Genomic DNA, 22,000 nt, shown 5'->3' with positions numbered 1-22,000 from the left:
CACACAAAGCCACTTCACTCCATGTCACACAATGCCACTCAATGCCATTCTACCCTACACAATGCCACTTAACCCAATGCTATTCTATGCTACACAATGCCACTCCACATAATGTCACTCTACTTCATACCACACAATGCCACTCCCGCCACACAATGCCAGGTCACTCCACTCCACAAAAGGCCACTCCACTTCATGCCACACATTGCCACTCCACACAAAGCCACTTCACTCCATGTCACACAATGCCACTCAATGCCATTCTACCCTATACAATGCCACTTAATCCAATGCTATTCTATGCTACACAATGCCACTCCACATAATGTCACTCTACTTCATACCACACAATGCCACTCCCGCCACACAATGCCATGTCACTCCACTCCACACAAGGCCACTCCACGCCACACAATGCCACTCCACGCCATACAATGTCACCCCAGGCACCTCAGTGCCAATCCACGCCACACTATGCCACTCAATTCCACTCCAACAAAGCCGGCAGATCTCACTTAAGCGACCCCTATTGACTTTTTCAAGGCTTGTCAAGAGGGGAGACATTCTGCTTCAGGCAGATACAGCGTGTGACTACACCGGTCTTTGGAGGGATGCCTTGGAGGTCCGTTGGTGCCTGTGTCCCCACATAAAAGAGCCTTTTGGGAAAGGGGCATGGATTGGGAGCCACCTGCTATCTGGCGCAAAATTAGTGCATCTTATCAGGGGTTTTTATGATTTTCTTCTGCATCTGAATCCCGAACCCCGGGACCAGGGTTCGATTCCTGACGCGGCAGGGTCATGGACCAGGGTCAGCGGACTCGATAATTCTCGCCTCGGTGCCTACTCTAGTCAGAAACCACACTCGGCAACTCTGGGCATCAGCTTGCCTCATCTTCACAACGGCCCCCCCAGACCGCCGGGGATGCTTGGTCGCACCTTAGAGATACCCAACAGGGACCATCTCTCAGGGTGAGCCAGGACGGGTTCCCCAGCGGTCGAAGCGTGGAGATACTCCTCCGGGAGTCGATTCCTAGCGCTATATAAACCCACAATTAAATTAAATTAAATTAAATTATCATGGCATGAGCACAAGACAATACATTTGGTAATGCACACGTACATCTTTTGAGGCAGTACAGCCTGCATTACCAAAGAGCTACAGAAGCACCTGTGGCCCTAACTGCAATACAACTATGCCCCAGAAACACACAAAAGTGAGTGCAATTAGACTGCTATCACCCTAGTAACCACTGGTGGCATCCAGCTTTAATCCTATCTTTGTTAACCTTCTTTGAATCGTAGACTATAAAATGCGGCTACTTCACAGGGGAGGGGTGGGGGGGGTTAGAAGAGAGAGAAAACACTGCTCCACCAACTGCAATGCTGTTTTAGGTCCGGATAAAAGCCCTTGCTCCAGGTGCTAAGGAAGGGCTAACACACACTGACCAGACTGCACACCTGTTAAGGCACCTGCATTTGGCACATGTCAACCTCTTTTTACTTATATTCACCTGCCTATAAAATGCCTCCATGGACTTTACTGGAGTCACCCGCTTTCCTAGCATATAACAACCTCCAAAAAGGTATTCGTTTTCCATTCACCCCAATGGGATGGCACTCAAATCTCTGACTTCACCTGCATTCGTTGAGTCAACAGATTGACAGGCATGCTACTGTGAAGACACACAGGGTCCACTGCTCCAGTCGTCCTTGCCTTTTTTGACCCGGTGCATAAAAGACACGTAACAAATGATCTGTCTACTCAGTGACACTATAGAAAAGAACAAACCTTGACCCCAAACCCCGTCTATTCCTCACACTCAAACACATCTCACAAAGATCTCAAGGTAAGTCCATCAGCAACATTTATTGCGAGTGAAGGCGACACCCCAATGATGCAGCATGCCATCTATTGTGGGTGAAGTGTTTACGTCTTTTCGTTTTTTAACAACACAACTGAAAGAGTATCACGGGATCCAATTAGACCACCTTTGCAGCAACATAGCAATTCTGCGCTTTCAGGGGTAGAAAGTCAATATGTATGTTGATGCATATGGATAGGGAGGTCATACTGGCAGTCTTTTACTAACATTTTACTTCCTAGATTGTTGTTACCTTTTTATGTGGACCTATGGCAACTTGCATCTATTGAGGAAACGTGTCGTACATTGCCAATTCACGTTCTGTCACCACGGTTCCATTCGGATTATGCCACAGTTGTCTCCAGGAGGAATAGAGGCGTGTTGGTCAGCGGTAGCTGTAATGGAATGTGTGATCATGCAAAAGCAGTGAACTGAGCCAACAGGGCTACCGGGGGTTGCCCCCGTGCGCTGCAGCACGGGGTGGCTGCTTTCAAGGCTGAGGGGGCAATATAACCAGCCTTGCAGGCACCCAGTGCTCCGGGCACGATTGTTCTAGTAGAAGAGGGGGGGCTGTTTTATTCACATAACTCATCACTTCAGCCTCCTGCAGTTCTGAAGAGTGCAAGCAGGCGTACGTCATTACGTCAATCCACAGAGGGAATTGAGAGAGAAAAGCGCGGGGCCATGTAGCTGCGTCGGGCCCTCGTCCAAGCGCGCGGACCAGCTGCAGGCACTTGTGTGGCACCGAGAAGCAAACACTCCAACCTCGCGCGCCTGGAAAGAACGCATCACGGCTCGCGCAGCTCCCGCCAGCCACTGTTGATGACGGCCGCTGCCATGGCAACGGCTTGGACGAGGCGACCTTTGGACTGCCGTATACATTGAATTATAACAGGTACTGGTTCTTATCTCATTACTGCCACGTATTCCCTTCCATGAGTGATGCACAGAGACTCCCCCAACACCACCCCAGCCACGGCTCAGCAAACACCCCACTAATGAGCCATGAACGGATCCGTCCATTTACACTGGAATAAAACCCCGCTTTAAACTCCGAGGGCACCCCTGCGCGGAAGCGGAAGAACGAGGAACGCCGCCTCCAGGCAGCCTCTGAACTGCAAGAGTCATTCCAGGCTGGCTTGTTGCAGCATGCAGATACATTTTGATTAAGGAAGACAATTTATTTCTATGCATTTCCATCAGTAACTCAATGAGCAGAATTACTCCATACAAACATTCCACGAATGTGGCGTTTTCGGGCCTGTATTAACTAAAAAATGTGCCACCTTTCACATTCCGTTATAAAACACACTCCCTCACCACTTCTAGAGGTAAAGAGTTGGTTAAAAAAAAAGTATGTTTCCCATTCTTGGGCTACAGGCCAACCAGAGACACCGTGGTCCTCTCACACGAGACCCACTGGAGTTGAACCAACATAGGTCAATGTAAAGTGTGAGAAGACGAGCCGCCTACACACCAGCACAAAGCACATTTCCAGTGCTCCAGACCACGTTGTTGACAAGTCAGCAGACACATAGGCAGCACTTTTACAGTGCTTCAGCCGTGAAGGGGACGATGAACATAACCTGGTACATGTACACAGCAAGGCAGCAGTGTACACCCAAGTGTAAAGGCAGACGTTGTGCTACGTACACAAATGCACGTAGTCACCGTGCCTGGCTGAGTGAAAGAACACACAGCGAGGGGTAGAGATAGTGTGTGCTTTTCCCGTTAAGCAGGTTATTGTACGAGGTGCAGTGTGTTCTACTCGTACACACCCCAGGCACAAATAGAACCAGATCAGGACGACAGGCGTTCTCTTACATCGCTCCTAAAGTGTGAAACAACTTCCCACTCCACATCCGAGCCTCCTACTCTCTCCTTGATTTCCGCAAGAAGCTCAAGGCCTGGCTTTTCAATTAACCAACCTAACATGAGCAGGGCCACCACACATACCTGCTTAGCACCAGGATACCCTCACGTATGATGGTGTACTTTTCAAATACACATAACATGGTGATTCAGATGGGTGGAGCAAATCCGACCCTGGAAATGGGCAGTAATGATTATAGCTCCAAGTCGTGAGTATTGCCAATATCATCAGTCACGTCCATGATTATTTTATCTGGTTTGTGCGCCTGCTTATAAGAAGTGCAGGCGTTTTTAGCTTTTAGATCATATAAGCCCCCTATAACTGAAGCTTTTTAAAGGGCATTCATATGTTTTTATAGCACCCTTTATCTTGTTTTGTCTTGTTTTCTTACTTAAGATCTTAACTTTAACAAAGTTTGCCCTGCCATGTATGCAATCAGTTGGTTATGAACGCTTGCAAACATTTTATTAGATAACCTAATTAAGATATCAGTTTCACTCTTTCCTCAGATGAATATTCCCCCCCCCCAGGGAAAGAGTTTCACCAAAGAGCCACTGTCCCTTTGCACCTATTAATGAATGGCCCATCTCATGCCCTATCGTTGGTCCAAAGTCTCTCAATATCCTCTCTTCCATACACACATAGATGTCTTCCTCCGAACAGTGATAAGTGTCCGACCTAAGGATCAATTACTAGCTGTCTCTCACCTTCGGTTACACGAATTGCCCTTCACACACAGCACCATGGTCCTCCAGGGGTTTGCCCTTTTTAGTGCAGGATACCGACCCTTTCAGTGCAGTGTCTCACACCCACAGGTGCAAGGTTTTGCACCGGTGGGTGTGAGGTACTCCCACCAGCACAGGACTTCTCCTCTACCTTATAGCCATTATCCCTTTGAAAAAGTAAAATCTCCTTCCTGTCAGGTCTCAATACATCCTCCAGTGGGTCTGCCACCTTTAGCCCTGGGCCTGGTCCTGGTGGCCGGAAGCCCTCGGAAAGGCACCCATCCCGACAGACCACGCACGGAACTTAGGCATCATACTGGACTCTTCACTCTCAATGAATAGACAAGTCAGCGCCGTATCCTCTTCCTGCTTCAACATTCTTCGCATGCTGAGAAAAACATTTCGCTGGATCCCCACCGAAACAAGGAAAACAGTCACCCATGCTCTGGTCACGTGCCGACTGGACTACGGAAACACCCTCTACGCAGGCATTACCGCTAAACTCCAGAAGAAACTCCAACGAATCCAAAACGCCTCAGCCAGGATCATATTAGACATCCCACGCAACGAACACATCTCCGGTCACCTTAAAGACCTCCACTGGCTACCCGTCAATAAGAGGATCACTTTCCGACTGCTAACCCACGCACACAAATCACTCTCCGACATCGGACCAGAATGCCTCAACTCACGACTGTCCTTCTACACCCCCTCCCGCCAACTACGTTCTTCCAGCCAAGCCCTCGCCACTGTACCTCGCATCAACAAGACCACCATGGGCGGCAGATCCTTCTCATACCTGGCTGCTAAAACATGGAACTCACTCCCCGCTTACCTTCGCCTTACCCAGAACCACCTAGCATTCAGAAAGCAGCTTAAAACGTGGATATTTGACAAGTAATCTTCCTCCCCTCTCTAAGCGCCTTGGGACCCTCTGGGTATGTAGTGCGCTATATAAATTCTCTGACTTGACTTGACTTGACTTGGTTACCTTTAGTGCATTAAGTTAATGAATGCCCTTTGTGAAAGGATCTCAAGGCTCTCTAACACAAGGTCTACCCATCTCCATCACTGTGTGGTATTGTCCCCACACAGCAGTGGTCCTACATCTTTTGAGCAATGCCTCTCCTAGGTGGACTTTTACCTTTTTGGTGCAGAGGATGGCACCCTTCAGCACCTGAACATGTTCTTTGCCCACCCAGGGCACCATGCAAAGCTATAAAGAAGCACTTGGTAGTCGTTGGGCAATATGTTTAAGCAGTGCACAGTGCTCTTTGTCTCCCAGCCCCTCTTGTGAATCTGCCAATGACTGTACTCTGGGTGACCCCATCTACTCCAGGGCAACTTCTGGCTTCTGTTGATGGCTGTGAGTGCCACCTGCCCCTCTCCCAGGCTCAGCATAAAGATAACCTGCTCCCCAAGTGTGCCCACCTCACAACTGGTGAAACGCTCCTGCTTCTATACGCTTCCACTGTAGGAAGAGCTGCCCGGTACAGACACCGGGACCCGAATTAATTTTTCATTGAGAAAAATGCGGATGTAAAAGTTGACAGATCCTGCACTAAAGAATTTAAAGTTTAGGCTCAAGAAAAATACATGCTGCACCAAGATTGTACATCCAAGGGAAAAACACTGCAACAAACCAAAGAGGGAAGTGCGAAATCCTGAATGGGCATACATAAACCTGTTTAAGAGGCAAAATGCACTGCTGCAGTGATGGTTGTGCAATGTGGTTGAAATTCTGGCATTGTATACTCAGCATTTCATCATTGTGGGATAGATAGGCAAGAACATTGCTTGCCCTCTACCCTGATGATGGATTTAGAACTATATGAAAAATAATATTGTGAGAAACGTCCCAGTCCGCCAGAAATTCAGTTTCCTCTTATGAACATAATGCATTCTGGAAAAACCAGCACCTTGCTTACCTGTGCACAATATGAAAAACAGCTGTGCCATCAATATTAGAGGGGAAAAGAAAAGTGTGAATCAATTTTAGGCTCACACGATTTTAAACCTTGACACACCCTAGCGAAAGGTCAAATTCGAACATCAATACATAAAATACAACCTGGCTGGTGAACACAATTTGCCTATTTTCTTTAACAAGACTCATCAGCATGCAGCACCTCTGTTTTCAGAGAAGTACAACAGGAAAAGGAATAAAAACACCACAGAATAGTGATTTTAGCAACAAACTAGCTTACTGAAAACAGGCCCAAGTGGCTATGAAACGAGTAATAGAAACATCCCCTTCCTCCTCACCCGATTGAAAACACCTTGCTACACCTGCATCTGACATGTCACATGGAGATGCATACTGTAGATGCCAGACACCCCCACAAAATCATGTTTTCATCCCTCATACATACTTTACAGGAGTGGGATGCAAAATTGCAACACTGTGGACCTTTTTGTCTCATTTCTGAAGCTTTGTGGGCTTCTGAAGACGAACTCTTCCAATGGAAAACTTTACTTGGGGGGGGAGGGGGGAGAAGATATTAGCCCGGCTTAGGTGTCTACCAAACCTACATTTCAGTTGCCCTGGGAGAGGAACAGCAGATAATTTTGAACACCCCCACCCTTTCACACCTACCTGCAATGCCTTGTAGAAGCCCACATACATTGAAGATGCTCTTCTTCATGACGCTCTGTACGCACATGGTGAAGACTGACACGAAGGCTACGGCACAGAGAATGAAGATACCAATGGCCAAGAAGATAGCCGTGGCCTGCCAGAAGCCACTCGCAATCTCCCCGAAGGTCTCCGCATAGGGCCCACAGAGCATGTCCCTCCGTGCATACTGCACGCGCGACATCTTAAAGCAGCGACCATAGATGCCAAGGGTCGGGCGGTATGGCTCCTCAGACTCGTCCCCAGTCCTGTTGTCCGTATCCTGGCCACCTACAGCCTTGGCTTTTCCAATCAGCCAATCCGTGCTCATGAAGGCAATGAGTTCCGCAAAGGCAACCACAATGCTCAGAAGAGTCCACAGCATTGAGCGGCAAGTGACAATGACATGACACATGTTGGGAGGCCAGTACTGGTATCCAATGCAGTTAAGTACAGAGATGAAGGGGAAAGTGCAAAATAAGTAGTAATCCTGCTCGTGGTATTCCAAGCCTGTATCCTCAAAGCACCAACTCAGCAGGCATTGTGGCCTCCATTCCTTCCCAGCGCTCGCCGCCTGCTTCTCCGTTGCCTGCCAGGACTGCAGTGCGAGTTTCTGCTTTAGCTCTCATAGTAGCGCATGACGTTAAAGTCTTGGGGGGAGTTTCCAGGGCCTGCCCACAAGCCTGACATCACACTCCTAGAGGAGGGAGGAAAAAAAACAGGAGAAATGTGAAATACTAGAAGCTGCAGGGCCCCACCCCTCCCTGTCACTGCTGGAAAGCAGAGTCCTTAGAACGAAACTCGGCTAAAATCAACATGTGAAACTTCCAACGCGGGCCTGTCAAACACAGCTCGCTGTAGACTTCCCAGGCGAGCCTCCGGCCCGCCATCCACCTCCCGCCGCTCTGCCTGCCCCAGCCACCCACGCCTGTCCACTCCTGCTGCAGAAGGCCTGTCCAAGAGCACAGGTCCCGCCAAAAGGCAGCGCCAGGAAACACACCAGAGAAGAGGGCGCCTGATACCTTCGGACAGCTCGCCTCCCAGGCTGCCCATGCACATTAAGCAGGGTACAGTACCCGGCACTGTGATACTGCAGTACCTGTAGAACATTAAAACAGCTGACCCATGGCACTGCAGGGCAGGATACACGCTAATACAGCAATTTTAATACCACAGGCAAGAGTACTTTAAAAAGCAAGACGAGAGCGAGGCACATCAACTCTAATCTCACCACCACCTGACTTGGCAAGGCACGGTTTATTATATTGTCATTTGTAAAGCACGCACAACCACTGTCATATCACAACGCTTTCTGCACCTGGGTGCCCGTTTGTGGTGAGCTCGGCAGGCCATCCATTGAAAGCAGGGACCCATCATTTGATAGTTTGAGCTCATTCATTGATGGTTGCTTGTGTGTGGTTAGTAGTTTGTTCAGTTTTGAAATAGTTTCTGTGAGAGAGTCTGAAATTAAAGTGAGTTAGATCTTAGAAGCATTTTGTGGTGCTGTGTGTGTAAGTGGGCCTCCCGAAGACTGCTTGTTTTTTCTCTAGAGAGGGGTAGATTGTACATTACAGAGCTTGAGATTTGTGATTTCTATATGTGCATCGCAATCTAGGTTGCTATGTCTTATGATGCGATGTGGTTAAGTTTATGTTACCTATATCTGCGTATTTCTAGGGTGAATGCTGGTGTGATGCATGATGGTAGAGTTGAGTTAGCTGTGCTTTAACCACTTAACTTTGGAGCCATCCCCGGTGTTTAGGGTATGCTGTAGGAGTAAGACTGTTCGCGGATGAGATTGCATTGAGAGAGAGAGAGAAACTCTGTTTATTTAGACCGTAGTCTTTAAACAATGAGATTAAAATAGAAATGCATCACTTCAGTGTCAAAAACCGTACAAAATTTATAAAATCAGGCTGTTACTCTCCATGCCGCTTCCTATGTTATACAAATTTTTAAAAAAAAGGCATTCTATGGGTAGCACAGACATAAAATCGTTAAAAAATAATTTTAAAACGCATGCTATACATAATAAAACTGGAAGTTATTACATTCAAAACGAGGCCATTTCCATATGTTTCTCATTACAGTACTATCTGATGTCTTATGGGCTTGCAATCCCTCGTCTCTTAGCTTTTATTTATATCTGGGAATGGGATACGAGTAGGTTCCTCAATTTGATTCCTTTTGCTGTTCCTGCGCTAAGCGATTCACCCCTTTCAGATAGTTCCCAAGTGCAATTGCTATATCCAGATTTTCCATTCCTATCAGTAAGTTTGTCGCTTGTACACGTTGTCTTATGCCATGTTTTATAAATAAAGGTCGTAAGAACCGTTTTCTCACTTCTAGACATGTCAAGCAGTCAAGTAGTATGTGCAACATTTCACACTTGACCCCCAGGCCACATTTACATATACCATCTGGATATAACATTTCTGCCTTAACTCTCCCCTCCATTAGCCAAGGGATGGTGCCAATTCGGATTTTCAGTATCTCCCACCTATGTCTCGTTTTCCCAAGATTCTATCATATTTACCACTGATTTTTTGTTTCTTAGATATCCTATATCCTGCCTTCTAGAGTACTCCCTTCCTTGTGCTCCGAGTGCACTCTTCGTGAACTCCACATCTAGGGAATTTTGGTTTACTCCTACTTTTAGGTTCCCAATTATTTCCTTTATTTTTCTTTTTACCTCTAGTGCCCATCTGAGGTTACTGTGGCGGATTTCCTCACTACACCAATATGAGACCTTTTCCCCTTCCCCCTGGGATTGGCATTTCCAGAATCTTCTAATTCCCATGTTTTCACTATTCCTAGAAATTTCTGATGACTTGGAAAGGTGGAGAAAACGATGCGGACACCTAGTGGATTCAGGTGATCTCTGTATCAGTTTTATTTGACATGGTTTTGAGCACTAATTTTGTTTCACTATCACTTGGTTGCAGTAGCTTTCAGTTGTTTTGGTCCTGATGAAAGCAATGACATAATGTGTCGTTAATTGCTGAAACATGTTGACCTTACAGTACATCTAGACAATCCAAGAATATTGTGATTGTCACTGACTACTTTTTAACATTGGTAGAGTGGGTAGCACCAGAATAAAAATCACTTTCAGTACCCCCTCATCCAATTTTAGCATACACTTTTTCTTATTCTTTACCCACTACTTTTTGCACTGCGACATCAGTCCCCCCTTGGTATTCTAACATCCTCTTAATTGAGAAGTAAGACCACGGAAGATCTGTCTGATCAGGTGAGGGTTTTCTCACAATCTGGGCCCTCCCCGTGAAAGACAAGTGGCACTTTTAATGGGGGTCTTGAAGGAAACCCAAATGATGAAGGGCGGTTCCGTGTGGTGACTGATGGGCATCCTTACCTGACCACTGTGTGCGTTTGATGTAGGGTTGACCCTATTTAGATTATACACGAGACATGGTGATATAGTCCCCTGTTGGTTCATATCTGGCGTTCACTTCTTTGATGTTTTAGACCCTCTGATATTTTTGGTCGTTCATTATATGTATTGGGCATATCAGAGTTTGGTTTTTAAAATCCCCTTTGACCCTATAAAATTATTGTTGTTGTTTGTTTCCAGAATCTTACCATCGCCATTTTGGCCTGAGTATTCCATCCAATCATATCTGTTTCCAGTCTAATTGCCTGTATCATTGATGACTTTGGCAGTGACAGTAATGTTTTCAGGGCCTTACCTTCCTCCCGATTCCAGCCTCCCTTTCCGCTTAGAAGGAGCACTTCCGCACCATACAGTACTTGGGGCGGTATCATGGCCTCATATGCTTTTAGTATCGGTTTGATTATGTATTGTAGTGGTGGTGTTTGGTACAGCATGATGTTGGAAGCCCGATGCAGTCCAGGTATGCTATAACAGATGGGTGCAAGCAAGGATTGAGACAATGTGTGGCAAGCTTTGGGTTGGATGGTATGTGCATCCAGAAAAGTCTGGCACGGTTCCCTTGGGAATTGTCAAGGGCTGCTATATGCCGCCCTTGCCTGGGTGCTTGGAGCTGGGTTATTCCTGCCTCAGGAACTCAACCAGCCTGCTGATAAAGGAAGGATGGAGGGCACATGAACGGGCACACTGCAGAGAGACATCTGTGCAACACACAGGCTGAAGATTTGGAACAGGCGCTCACCTCTGAAAGGCTGGTAGAGCGTGGGAACAATAAGCCACAAAATGTCATGTTAGTTACTCTTCCCTAGCCCAGGTATTTTTTGGGTAGAATTAGTCACCTGGCAAGCTTTGGCACTCCCCAGGCTAGCCGGCCTCTGGCTGTCAGTGGAGTAACTGGGCCCTGTGGTACTGATGAAAATCAAAGACCCAGCAGCACACCAGGTGACTGCACCCGCTGTCTTACAGGTATTCGCTGAGCGCTTGTGTGTGTGTTTTCGAGTGGGGTAATGTGAGGGAGGCATCCATTCCGAATTTTAGTTTAGTAGTCTGCTTGCAATAATTGGGGGCACGTCTAAAAAGAAGTTCTCAACCCTCCCCTCTCACATCATAGACATCTGTAGGTCGGCGCCAACACAAGCCACCCAAAAACACAAAGCCGGCATCGGAAACAGACAGCAAGCAGGTGGGGAGTGGTGAGCAAGAAGCCGCCTACAGAACAAGTGATTACAAGAGAGGTACTGAGAGGTGAACCATCAGCAACCCCCGGGCACGCAGGGGTATTTCTAGGAATGAAGCACTGCACGGAAATGTAAATCCGCACCTTTGTCTCCACTCGGAAGCCATTTAGTCAGAGAGCGGAGGCAGAATTCACTCCCCCAATGACCTCATGCTGTCCATTCACTCGGCTCCTTTCTTCGCCCCCCTTCACTCACCAAGCCAACTAAAAACCACGCTTGTCTTCCTCACCAGACCACAGCGATTTACAATCCTAAACTTAAATAAATAAAATGAAGCCAACTAAACCTGGTTTGAAAACTTTGAAATGTTTTGCCTCCTCATAGACAAGAGCAATAAAAAACGGCAATGATAAATACACACATTAATTCATTTTCCCACACACTTGCTAAAAGTTCTGCTAGATTTCCGATTGCAGAGCACAAAGCATTACCCTGAGATATCCGCCGAGCGCACGGGCGCACCCGCAGACTGCACTACTTCCGGGTCACGGGGCATCTCTGGGAGCCCCTCTCCATGGAGACCCCATCTGGACGTGGAGCCTGGCTGCGGCGGGCCTGGAGCCCGTCACGAGCAGTCAGCGGCGGCTCCATTTCACTCGGATGCCCTTCGCTGTGTTTACACGGTAACTGAGGCGGGAACGGGCTGACAGGCCCAGGACCTTTGACAGGCGCTAATACTGTAAGCACACACACGCACGGTTGACCAGCCCGGCCTGCTTGCTCCACAAATCCCTCGAAAAGCTGAACATGTGCGCCATGAATCGTTTATACTAATAAGGTCCAATAGAGAATGAATGTTTGCGTTAGGTACACAGTGGAAATCATTCACACAAACTGCACGTGGAGCAGCCAGCAGGCAGAGTGTGGGAAAGTCTCGTTAGGAGACCACCAGTGCCCCCTGGCACGCGAGCACATCTGTCATCACTCTCATAGCACATGCTATCCTCGCACTGAGGTGGGTCCCAACACTTCCAAACACCTTATTTTGCAGCAAGTTATTATTAGGATCCCGAAGTCAGTCTTTGTAAGTCGACAGCATCCTTTCTTTCAGATCATTCACCAAAGGTGGTCCTACCACCACGGCAGCCATCTTCCCACTCAATCAACGGAGGTCTCTCATAGGTCTTAGCAAAAGTGTTCCTTTTGTTTCACTTTTATTTGAGAACTCAGGTTACGCTACTCCCCAAGTACGATATTTGTTAGCTGACTGCAGTCTCTTGTGGCCCAGTAGACTCTGCCCCTGAAAATTCAAAGTGTATCTGCAAGGCACCCCAGGGGGACAATGTGCCTGCAACCAGCAAGCTCTAGATCATGCAGCAATGTATGGACCTGCTTAGGAGATCGCTAGTCGCTGATGTAACCGGTAGAAGCAAAGTGTCTGAAATGGTAAACAAGGCTGCAAAAAAGACACCAACTACAGAATATGCTGAAGTCACTCCAATTCCCGAATCAGGGGCACAAATTCACTTCTGAGCAGTGCTAAACTCTAACATCTGTGTGAGACACTCAGGCAAGGAGAGATAATAAAGATCGGAAATTAGAGCACACACACGTTCTCCTCATTCAAACAGCTACATCACCGATTTGGCTGTAAAACAGCAAGTTGGCCCTGTTAGTCAGACTTAAAATCCATAGGGTATTTATTAGCTGCCTTTTAGGTAGGACATGGTCTTTCTCGTCAGATGAGGAGGAATGTGATCTCACTTAATCAGCAATCAATAAAAGGAAGGTATAGCAGTGGTGCAACTCGGGGTGATGGCGCCCCATTGCAGAATGTGTTTAAGGACCCCCTGAGACTCCATTTTCTCACAGATCTTCATTGGCCTTAGCATGACTGGTTCCACCACCCCTCCCCCACCAGAGACCACCCTAACACTGCTGAGCAGAAGGTAACTTCACTATCTAACACCTCTCTGTGATATTCACATGAGTCCGTAACTGGATTACAAGGTGACCCTAAGCTCACAATGGTAAGTACATCTTATCTAAATGTTTTCCGTCCAAACTCTGAAAAGGATTAACAACTCCCAACAAAAGAGTACAGGATCAACAACAACAGAGGTTAATTAACACAAGGCAAACACTACACGAAAGGCCTCCTTGGTCAAATGTCTACCAAGATCACATACAGAACTCTAGTCTTCTGGTGCACCACGTGACTTCCTGCTCACATCACCTCACTGGGACCCTGGGTAGGCGGCATCCACTAGGTCAGTTTCCCTCGTTTTGACCTGTTCTTGACAGACTCAAGACTGGTTCTTTGATTATGTGAGCCAAAGGCAGTAAATCTGTGGTAGCATAATGCATTACTTTATGAAAGCCAATCACTGTGTGTGTGACATTCAGACACTTCTGTATGTGGGCCTAATTAAGATCATAGAACCTCACCTAACTCATTTTGGTAGTGGTAACACTTGGAATACCACAGCCAGAAGCTCTACACAAGTAAGTGTTTTATAGAGGAGGACAAAGTGTTGACCGGACACCAAGCTAATGATATGAAGGGCAGGGACGAGGTAACTGGTACCCTCACAGAACAGATTCTGCAGCCACATCAATTGCTCTTTCAGTGTAAAATACACAAACTGCAACGCCTGGGATCCAAGTCGGTAACAAAGGCACAACAGCGGCCATTCAAGGAAGAAGACTTTTCACACAGTACGTTCTCCAGAGCAGAAAGTTCAGCCCGGCACTGGTAAGGCATGAGAAATGAAAGCTGGTTTTATCACTTCCCTGGACTTTATGGGTGTAGCACAAAGGTGAGTCCAGATAGCGGACTGCTGGGCGCGGAGAGACGATGACATCTGTGACTGATGGAAATATCATTGCAAAAGCAGAACCATGCTGCCCTGGCACCAAAGTGATAACACCTTGTTCGAGAGACATTCAATATCAGGTGCAAAGTTCGCATTTTCTCTAGTGGGTGCGGAACTTTTGATAAGGTCAGAATTCAAAATACAAGTCAGCTTACTCGGCCTATAAAGGAAAACGAGCAGGATCCTCGAAGAAGACCCAAACCACAACATGGGAGGCAAAGATATTGCAAGAACTAAAGTATAAATATATTTTCAAAAGCCTTGAACAGATCTTGCATTTCCAAACCAATGGCAGTAACAGTAACCACCCGAGATAAAGATTTATGACACACTTATTCCCACAGTCTTTTTGCCTTCTGTACAGCGCTTAGATGCCGGAAGGTTCAAGAGCTGTATGAATTTGATGGTGATGATCCAAACTTCCAGCAAGCCATCCTGCATCTAATCGGGTCACGCCGTGCTGGTGGCTCTGGTGGCAGGTGCCAGGCAGCAAGTACATGCAAGATAATTTCTGCAGATCCACTATTAAACCTACTTAAGACATTTAAATATAGCAAAAAAAATTAACGTATGCAACAAAATAAAAATCTCTGCTCAGTGACTTCATTATGCCAACTTCATACATAGTATTAACCACTGTTGGCACTACCAAATAATGTCCAGGGAACCAAAGTCTCTACGCATACCAGGACAAGCCCCTCCTAAATCGCCTATATGCTTCATTCTCAATTCGGAAATGGTTTAATCACCTGGTTCCTAAACCAGTTGCAGCAGAGCTTTGGGATGGAGAAAACTGGTAATACCTAGAGCAAAAGTAGTTTTAAAGTGAATGAGTGCGTGCTGTTTTCACTGGGTGGTAGCCGATCTCCCAACAGAACAGCTGGGTGTCAACAGCGTAGGCTGAAGTCAGCCTTCCTGTGAGCAGTTTACATTGGACACTATGGACCTGCTCCGCAACCACGCAAACTGTAAACCAATAAAGATTCTTCGTGGAGTTGCTTTCCTGGGCGCAGTACAAATCTACTTTACAGGAACAGGTTGGGATAGAAAGGTTACCCGTCATCCTAGTTCTTCTGGGAAATCGCGATTGAAATCATAGGAACTGATCTTACCTTTTGTAGGTGCTTACTACTATCAAATGAGATCCCTCGAAGGAGGAATTCTCTGGTTAGCTGGCAGAAAGCGAACTGGAGAGGTCTGCAACAGAAACCCCTTGCTCTCCTAAGAGTAAGAGATGGGAAACACGGTGTAGCTGAATTTCTCAACCCATCTTGTTAAAATGTATATTGTGGCTACCTCAATGAGAGAGATCGGGAATGCATTACTTTTTAATGAAAACCACAATTCTTTTACAATATTAGCAACAGCTCACATGAAAGGAACGGTCAACATTTCCTTCGCCAGTATCACCCATAATCAATAACCCTGATTTCTTGCCAGGGCTCACAGACCCCAGATTCAAAACATGGGATGCCAGTAGCCTACTGAAGTTCTCATCAGGTTGCACCACCGTTCTCACCATCACAGACTACATCTTCAAGTTCAACATTCAAAAGGTGCATTTTAGGTTCTTCATCAAGGCATCACTTGATGGTTCTTAGTCTTAATTTCCAGGTTTTCAGCTTACAATTGTGAACTCACGTTTCTGGCATCTAGTGAATCTACAGGTTCTTAGTATTATACTGCATCTCAACGTGGTCTCTCTGAGAATGTAAAGACTACATCTGCGTTCTCCACAAGCGGCTCTTCACCGATTTCTTGGACAGCTCTCTCCTCCAGCGTGTCAGCTCTGCTTGAAGTTTTGGAGCAGAGGGGCTATTAGTGCAGGAGATGCAGTAGCAACAGAGGCAAAGCTTGAAAGAGAAGCACTGTACTAAACCTTTGGTTGTCGGTTACTAACCAAACAGGGAACAGAAAGCCCACTTTCCTTGCTTGTGTGAGGGCCAATTTCATCCATGTAACACCCACTGGTGAAGTACTGCTCTGTGTTCCATTCTTGGTGATTCAATGGACTCATGTCTACTATGATGCTCTTCTGCAGCGTCTCTTTCATCTAGTACTAACTTCCTTTATAGGCATGAAGAATAATACCAGCATTTGTAAAGCGCACAGCTACCTCCGTAGAGGTGTCCCGGCGCTGAGGGCCTTCGGGAAGATTAAGCGAGCTATTGCCCAGAGTCACATGGTGCTGGGCTAACCTGCCGCCGGAACCGGATATCGAACCGTAAATCTCATGGTAGAAAAGTGTTGGACCTGGCCCTTTTTGCAGGTTTCTCCCCAAAGTTTTGCCTTCCTCCTGTATTCTTTTACCTGTTTTTGATTGCTTTAGGACTCTGGGCACTTTACCACTGCTAACCAGTGCTCAAGTGCATATGCGGTCTCCTCTAAAACATGGTACGATTTGGTTCTCCATGATTGGTCTATTTGATTTACTAGTAAGTCCTTAGTACAGTGCACCATGTGTGCCCAGGGCCTGTAAATCAAATGCTACTAGTGGGCCTGCAGCACCAATTGTACCACCCACATGAGTAGCCCTACAAACACATCTCAGATCTGCCTCTGCAATGTCTGTGTGCAATTTTAAACTGCCATTTCAACAAATGCACCCACTTGCCAAGCCCAAAATTCCCTTTTATTATGTGTAAGGTACCCATAAGGTAGGCACAAAGTAGCCCGATGGGCAGGGTGCAGTTTATTTAAAAGGTAGGACAAGTACTGTTGTGGTTTACATGTCCTGGTAGTGAAATACTGCTAATTTTTATTTTTCACTACAGCAAGGCAGTTCTCTCCCATAGGTTAGCATTGGAGCTGCCTTGTAACATCTTACACGTTTATCTGCCATTCTGCCTTTCTGTGAATACATGTCTGGGTCAGGATGACAGTTGGGCTTTTTGTGCATTCACTCTAGACAGTCACACAAAGGGAGCGGAAGTGTGCCCTGCATATTATAATGGGCCATCACCAGGCTGATGCGCTTGCCGGAGCTAAGTGGTGGGAGGAGTTGACACAGACACCAAAATAGGGATGGGCCTGTCTTCACACAAAGAAGACTCCAGCCCCTGTAGTGTGTCTGGAGCCAGGGCATGGAAAAGCAGGGCCTTGTGCACTACGAAGTCTTTCCTTTGAAGTTTGCCTACTTCAAAGTTTGAAATGGGTACAAGTACTGGACCTGTGACATCATATACTCAGAACACTTCTGGGTTGAGGGCTTTCTGCCAGGAAGTAGAGCTGGATTGGTGTCAGGAGGGACTGCCATTTTGCGGTTTGCTTTGCTCTCTTGGCTTGCTGCTTTTGTCCTGGGAGTGAAAGGACTTGGCTTTGTTTTCTACATCCTGCTTTCAAGGTTCTCCAAGGGCTTGAGTCCAGCTTGCCTCCTGTTAAGAAGTCTCAGGGCCATCAAAGACTTCACTTACAATCACCTGGACTCTGCTTCTGTGAGTTTTACTCTGCCAAGTGGTGCTAAATCCAGTCCCTAGGCTCTTGCAAATGAGTTCTGGTGATCCATGCATCGACTCCAAACATAGTTTGGAACCGGCGCATCATTCGCAAAAACTTGACACATCACAGCTGCCTGCACCGGAGCGTGGTCCCCGCTTGACACAACAACTTCAGCTTACAAAGCAGGCCTCTGTCACAGTGCCTCCGAGGAACTGCTGCAACAAGTCTCAAGCTCCGCATCACCGAAGTTCATGATGTATTGACCAGACTCCAGCGCAGCGCCTGCTTCAACAATGTGGAATCGATGAAGCATGACTCGACATTCGAAGAATTGTCCCTGGGCGCCGATTTCTTCATTGACACCGCACCACGGAACAGCGGTATTGTGCCCGCAAAAGAAACATTACCTCCCCTGCCTAGCAGTAAGGAACCAAAGCATTACCTGCTTTTCCAACGCTTCACCTCCCCTGCTCCTTGCAGCGTCTTTGATTTTTTTGTGCTTATAAGGTGATTTGGCCGGATCAAGCGCATCCACTGATTTTTAAGAACTACAACATTATTTAATCTTTGAAAATTCTTATCTTGACTTGTGTATGTTGGATTCTTTGATGTTTTGGTCTTGTATTAATCAGACAAATATTGGCTATTGTTCTAACCTGGTATTGAGTCATTAAGTGGTGTTTTCACTGTGTTACTGGGTGTGCGTACAAATACTTTACATAGTTCCTCTGGGGATAGGCCTGACTGCTCTGTGCCAAGCTACCAAGGGGGTGAGCAAGGGTTATTCCTAATGTGCAACTTACTTACCCGGACTAGAGTGATGGTCCCTACTTGGATAGGTTGTAACTACTGCCAACTAGAGACCCCATTTCTAACAAATAGTGTAACACTTGCACAATGGAGATACAAGAATCAGCTGGACATTTCCTATTAAGTTCGATCTTTCATAACATTTATTTTATGTTCGTTCTAGATGGTGTTTAAGCTGTTCCAGAAAACACTACCCTAAAAGTGTCATCACCCTGAAGTAAACACGCCATTCTGAAGGCTTTCATGCTGTTGAGAACATATCCATGTGATGTGCGTGGATGCTTCGCATCTTCACCTAAGCACCTGCCTTCATGTACGGTTTTCTTTCCGTTCTCACTAAAACATATTTCACTCTATGAGCTCTGGTTACCTCAGTCTTTTACTCTCCTTGGCCCTGGTAGGGTCTGCTTTAAAGTGCCTCTTTCTCACTTAGGCCAGCCCTGGGCAGCGAAGGAGATCTCGTCTTCTTACGTTTGCTTGGTGGTTGATGCAAGGGATCTTTGACCCTTCCCTCTAGGAGCAGTACCTGCTCTTTGGACCGGTCGTTCCACATACTTCCAGATGCCTACAGCTGTGCACAGCATTTTGGTTCAGAGTAGTCTTCATGCCTCCTGAGTAACCTTGTTGCTCTTCAGGCAAGCTGTGGAGTTGAAGGGACTTCACAACTTTACATTTCATCCACTTAGCTGCTACCTGATAGGGAAACTCTAAGCTCAGACCTGGGTTATTCGGACATCATTGTTTGTTATCTATTCTGTTGCTACCGAGAAACCTCATAGTAGTGTAGAGTTGGTGCTCCTCAATCTTTTCTGTGCTACATCCTGGACCAGGTCCTGGAGATTTTGCTGTTTGTCAAATACTATAGGATGCTAAAACTCTTTGACGGATTCTACTTTTAGGTGCCAACCAGTCCCTGCCACTCACCTATTTGTGGGGACTATGTGCAATGCATACATCACAACAGGTCTGAAATAAATTCTAGTTTCTCTGGGGTGTTTACATTTCTAAATAAATTAGATCATTGCCATTAGTTCCAGAATGATCATGACTTCTGCCAAGTAACCAAATACATTCAACGCGTTTTCTATGCCATGTGGTAACCTGTAATAATCCAGCTTCCATTATCTCCGTCTCTTCGGCTGTACAGTATCTATAAACATATCGAGGGCTGGACTGGCCATAGCGGTAACCGGGCATTTCCCTGGTGGGCCGGTTTTGCAGCAGTGCTGCAATATCAGCCCCTGTAACAAAAGCGGGAGCAGTACTTCTTGCTTGCATCGCCCAACACCCCCTGACCCCCCCCCCCCCCGCCCTCGCTCCCAGGGCCGGTTGAGCAGCAATCTGCCCGGGCTGGTTGCTGTTCCCAGTCCGTCCCTGAACATATCCCATACTAAGCGCTCTTATAGCAGATCTCAGCATCGTGTATAAGTTTTGACGACCAGTATCTGCAGAAGAGATTGTGGTGGGAACGAGGGCCTAAATGAAAACACGAGCTGAAAAGGTCATCCCAGATCGGTTTCTAAACACTAAAAATCTGTTAGTTCATTTACTAGCTTCTAAAGCCACATTTTCATGGATTCTTGAATAAAATGCCATTTGTAATTAGTTGGTCATTGTTTGGTGACACACATCTATGTATATATTCAAGAACTAAATATTTAAAAAGCCACTGGTCCAGACTCCAATTAATTTTCTATATATTTTTTTCTTTTTTTGCACAATCGCCGTACAATAAATACACTCCTTTCCCTGGAACTCGTGGCTTGAAGTGTTTCATTTACTCGCATCAGTCAGAGATGTTCATTTTAACATGGAATTCCAGTCGATGTTAGGAGAGCCTGCAACAGATAATGCATCAGGCCTCCTCTGGCCTGCGCTCAGATGATGACCCCAGATTGTTGCATGGTTACAAAAACAAGCCTCACCGGTTAAGGAATTCAAATCAAACTAGTTCTGTAAAGTTTATGCACCAGGGTTGCAGATCCCCAAGCAGAAAGGGTCCCAGTGTTCATATGTTATTGAATTAAGTGACTCAAATCTGCATAGATTATCAATTGTTATGACAAAGTGCTCAAGAGTTAAAGGAAATATTAAAATGTATGACCGTATTTATGAAGGCAGGAACCTCTCAGTGTCGAATTTGTTAAGTCTCCAGAGACGATTACCAAACACGAATTCGTCATCAGTTCGGGGAAATGCTTTGGCTACAACTGAAAGAGGCTCATAGATTAGTACATTCCCAAGGGGGTCCCGGTCATATGTTTCTCCTCTTCCCTCACTCACTTCTTTATTATCCTGACCCCCGTGTCTGTAGGCCCAGTGAGTCCACTTCCCCCACGTTCACTTGCTGGCCATTCATCTTGGCTTTAACAAGCAATTCCTTCTTTAGAAGCGAGAACAAAGAGTCTGAACCAAGAAACATTCGACCAGAAGGCCAGCACGAGTAAGTGCTGAGGAGATGGAAGGTGGCGTGTGAGGCTCCACCAGGAATCCCAGAAGGAGGAAGAAGGTGGCAGAGGGGGAGAAGATGCTGCAGAAAGAGAAGCAGAAATGAACGAGAGGCAGGGTAGTAGAAGACGAAAGAGTGCACAAGAACTAGTGCAAGCGAACAGACTGTTTGACTACGGGTAAAAGTGTTACAAACGTACCAACGTGACGTGAGTTAGAGTCATCTCAGACTGCCTTTCTGGGGTGACTTCAAGTTAACAGCTGATCAAGATGGGGAGGGGGGCGCTCAGCATTGGACACAGTCCATTACCCCATCGGATGGGGGTGACCTCGGCATTAGAGACAAAGTCCATTACACCATGGGATGGGGGTGACCTCGGCATTAGAGACACAGCCCATTACCCCATAGGATGGGGGTGATCTTGGCATTGGACACAATCCATTACCCCATGGGTTGGGGGTGACCTCGGCATTAGAGAGACAGTCCATTACCCCCATCGGATGGGGGGGGGGGGGAACCTTGGCATTGCACACAGTCTATTACCCCATCCTACTGTGCAAGCTTAGGGAGCTTGAGATCCATGATTGTTATATCACAAGTACTTTTGCATATCAAACCAAGATGCAGTCCACACCCTTACAGATCAGCATAAGATAGGGACATGACGACAGGATGGTGAGTGTCGTGGAATACGAAAACCAGATACGAAAACCAGAGCTACATATATCCAACCCACAAGGGTTTCAAATGAGTCAATCCAGAG

General features: G+C 46.6%; 1 protein-coding gene across 2 annotated transcripts in view; it reads right to left on the bottom strand.

Moving 5' to 3' along the window:
- The window catches only part of LHFPL2 (LHFPL tetraspan subfamily member 2), a 390,647-nt gene that overhangs the window by 65,093 nt on the left and 303,554 nt on the right, over positions 1-22,000 (bottom strand). Inside the window, exons 1-2 of one of the 2 annotated variants that reach the window (XM_078675214.1) lie at positions 12,156-12,344; positions 7,057-7,771 (exon numbers count right to left, since the gene is read on the bottom strand). In XM_078675214.1, the coding sequence (XP_078531340.1) occupies positions 7,057-7,489 (433 nt within the window). In that variant the 5' untranslated portion in view covers positions 7,490-7,771; positions 12,156-12,344. Of the gene's footprint in view, positions 1-7,056; positions 7,772-12,155; positions 12,345-22,000 lie in introns of those variants that run through there. The other variant, XM_078675212.1, reaches the window with a different exon arrangement.

Source organism: Lissotriton helveticus, chromosome 2_1, assembly GCF_964261635.1.
Source record: "Lissotriton helveticus chromosome 2_1, aLisHel1.1, whole genome shotgun sequence".
Taxonomy (NCBI): Eukaryota; Metazoa; Chordata; class Amphibia; order Caudata; family Salamandridae; genus Lissotriton; species Lissotriton helveticus.
This window is presented reverse-complemented; position numbering and strand designations above follow the sequence as displayed.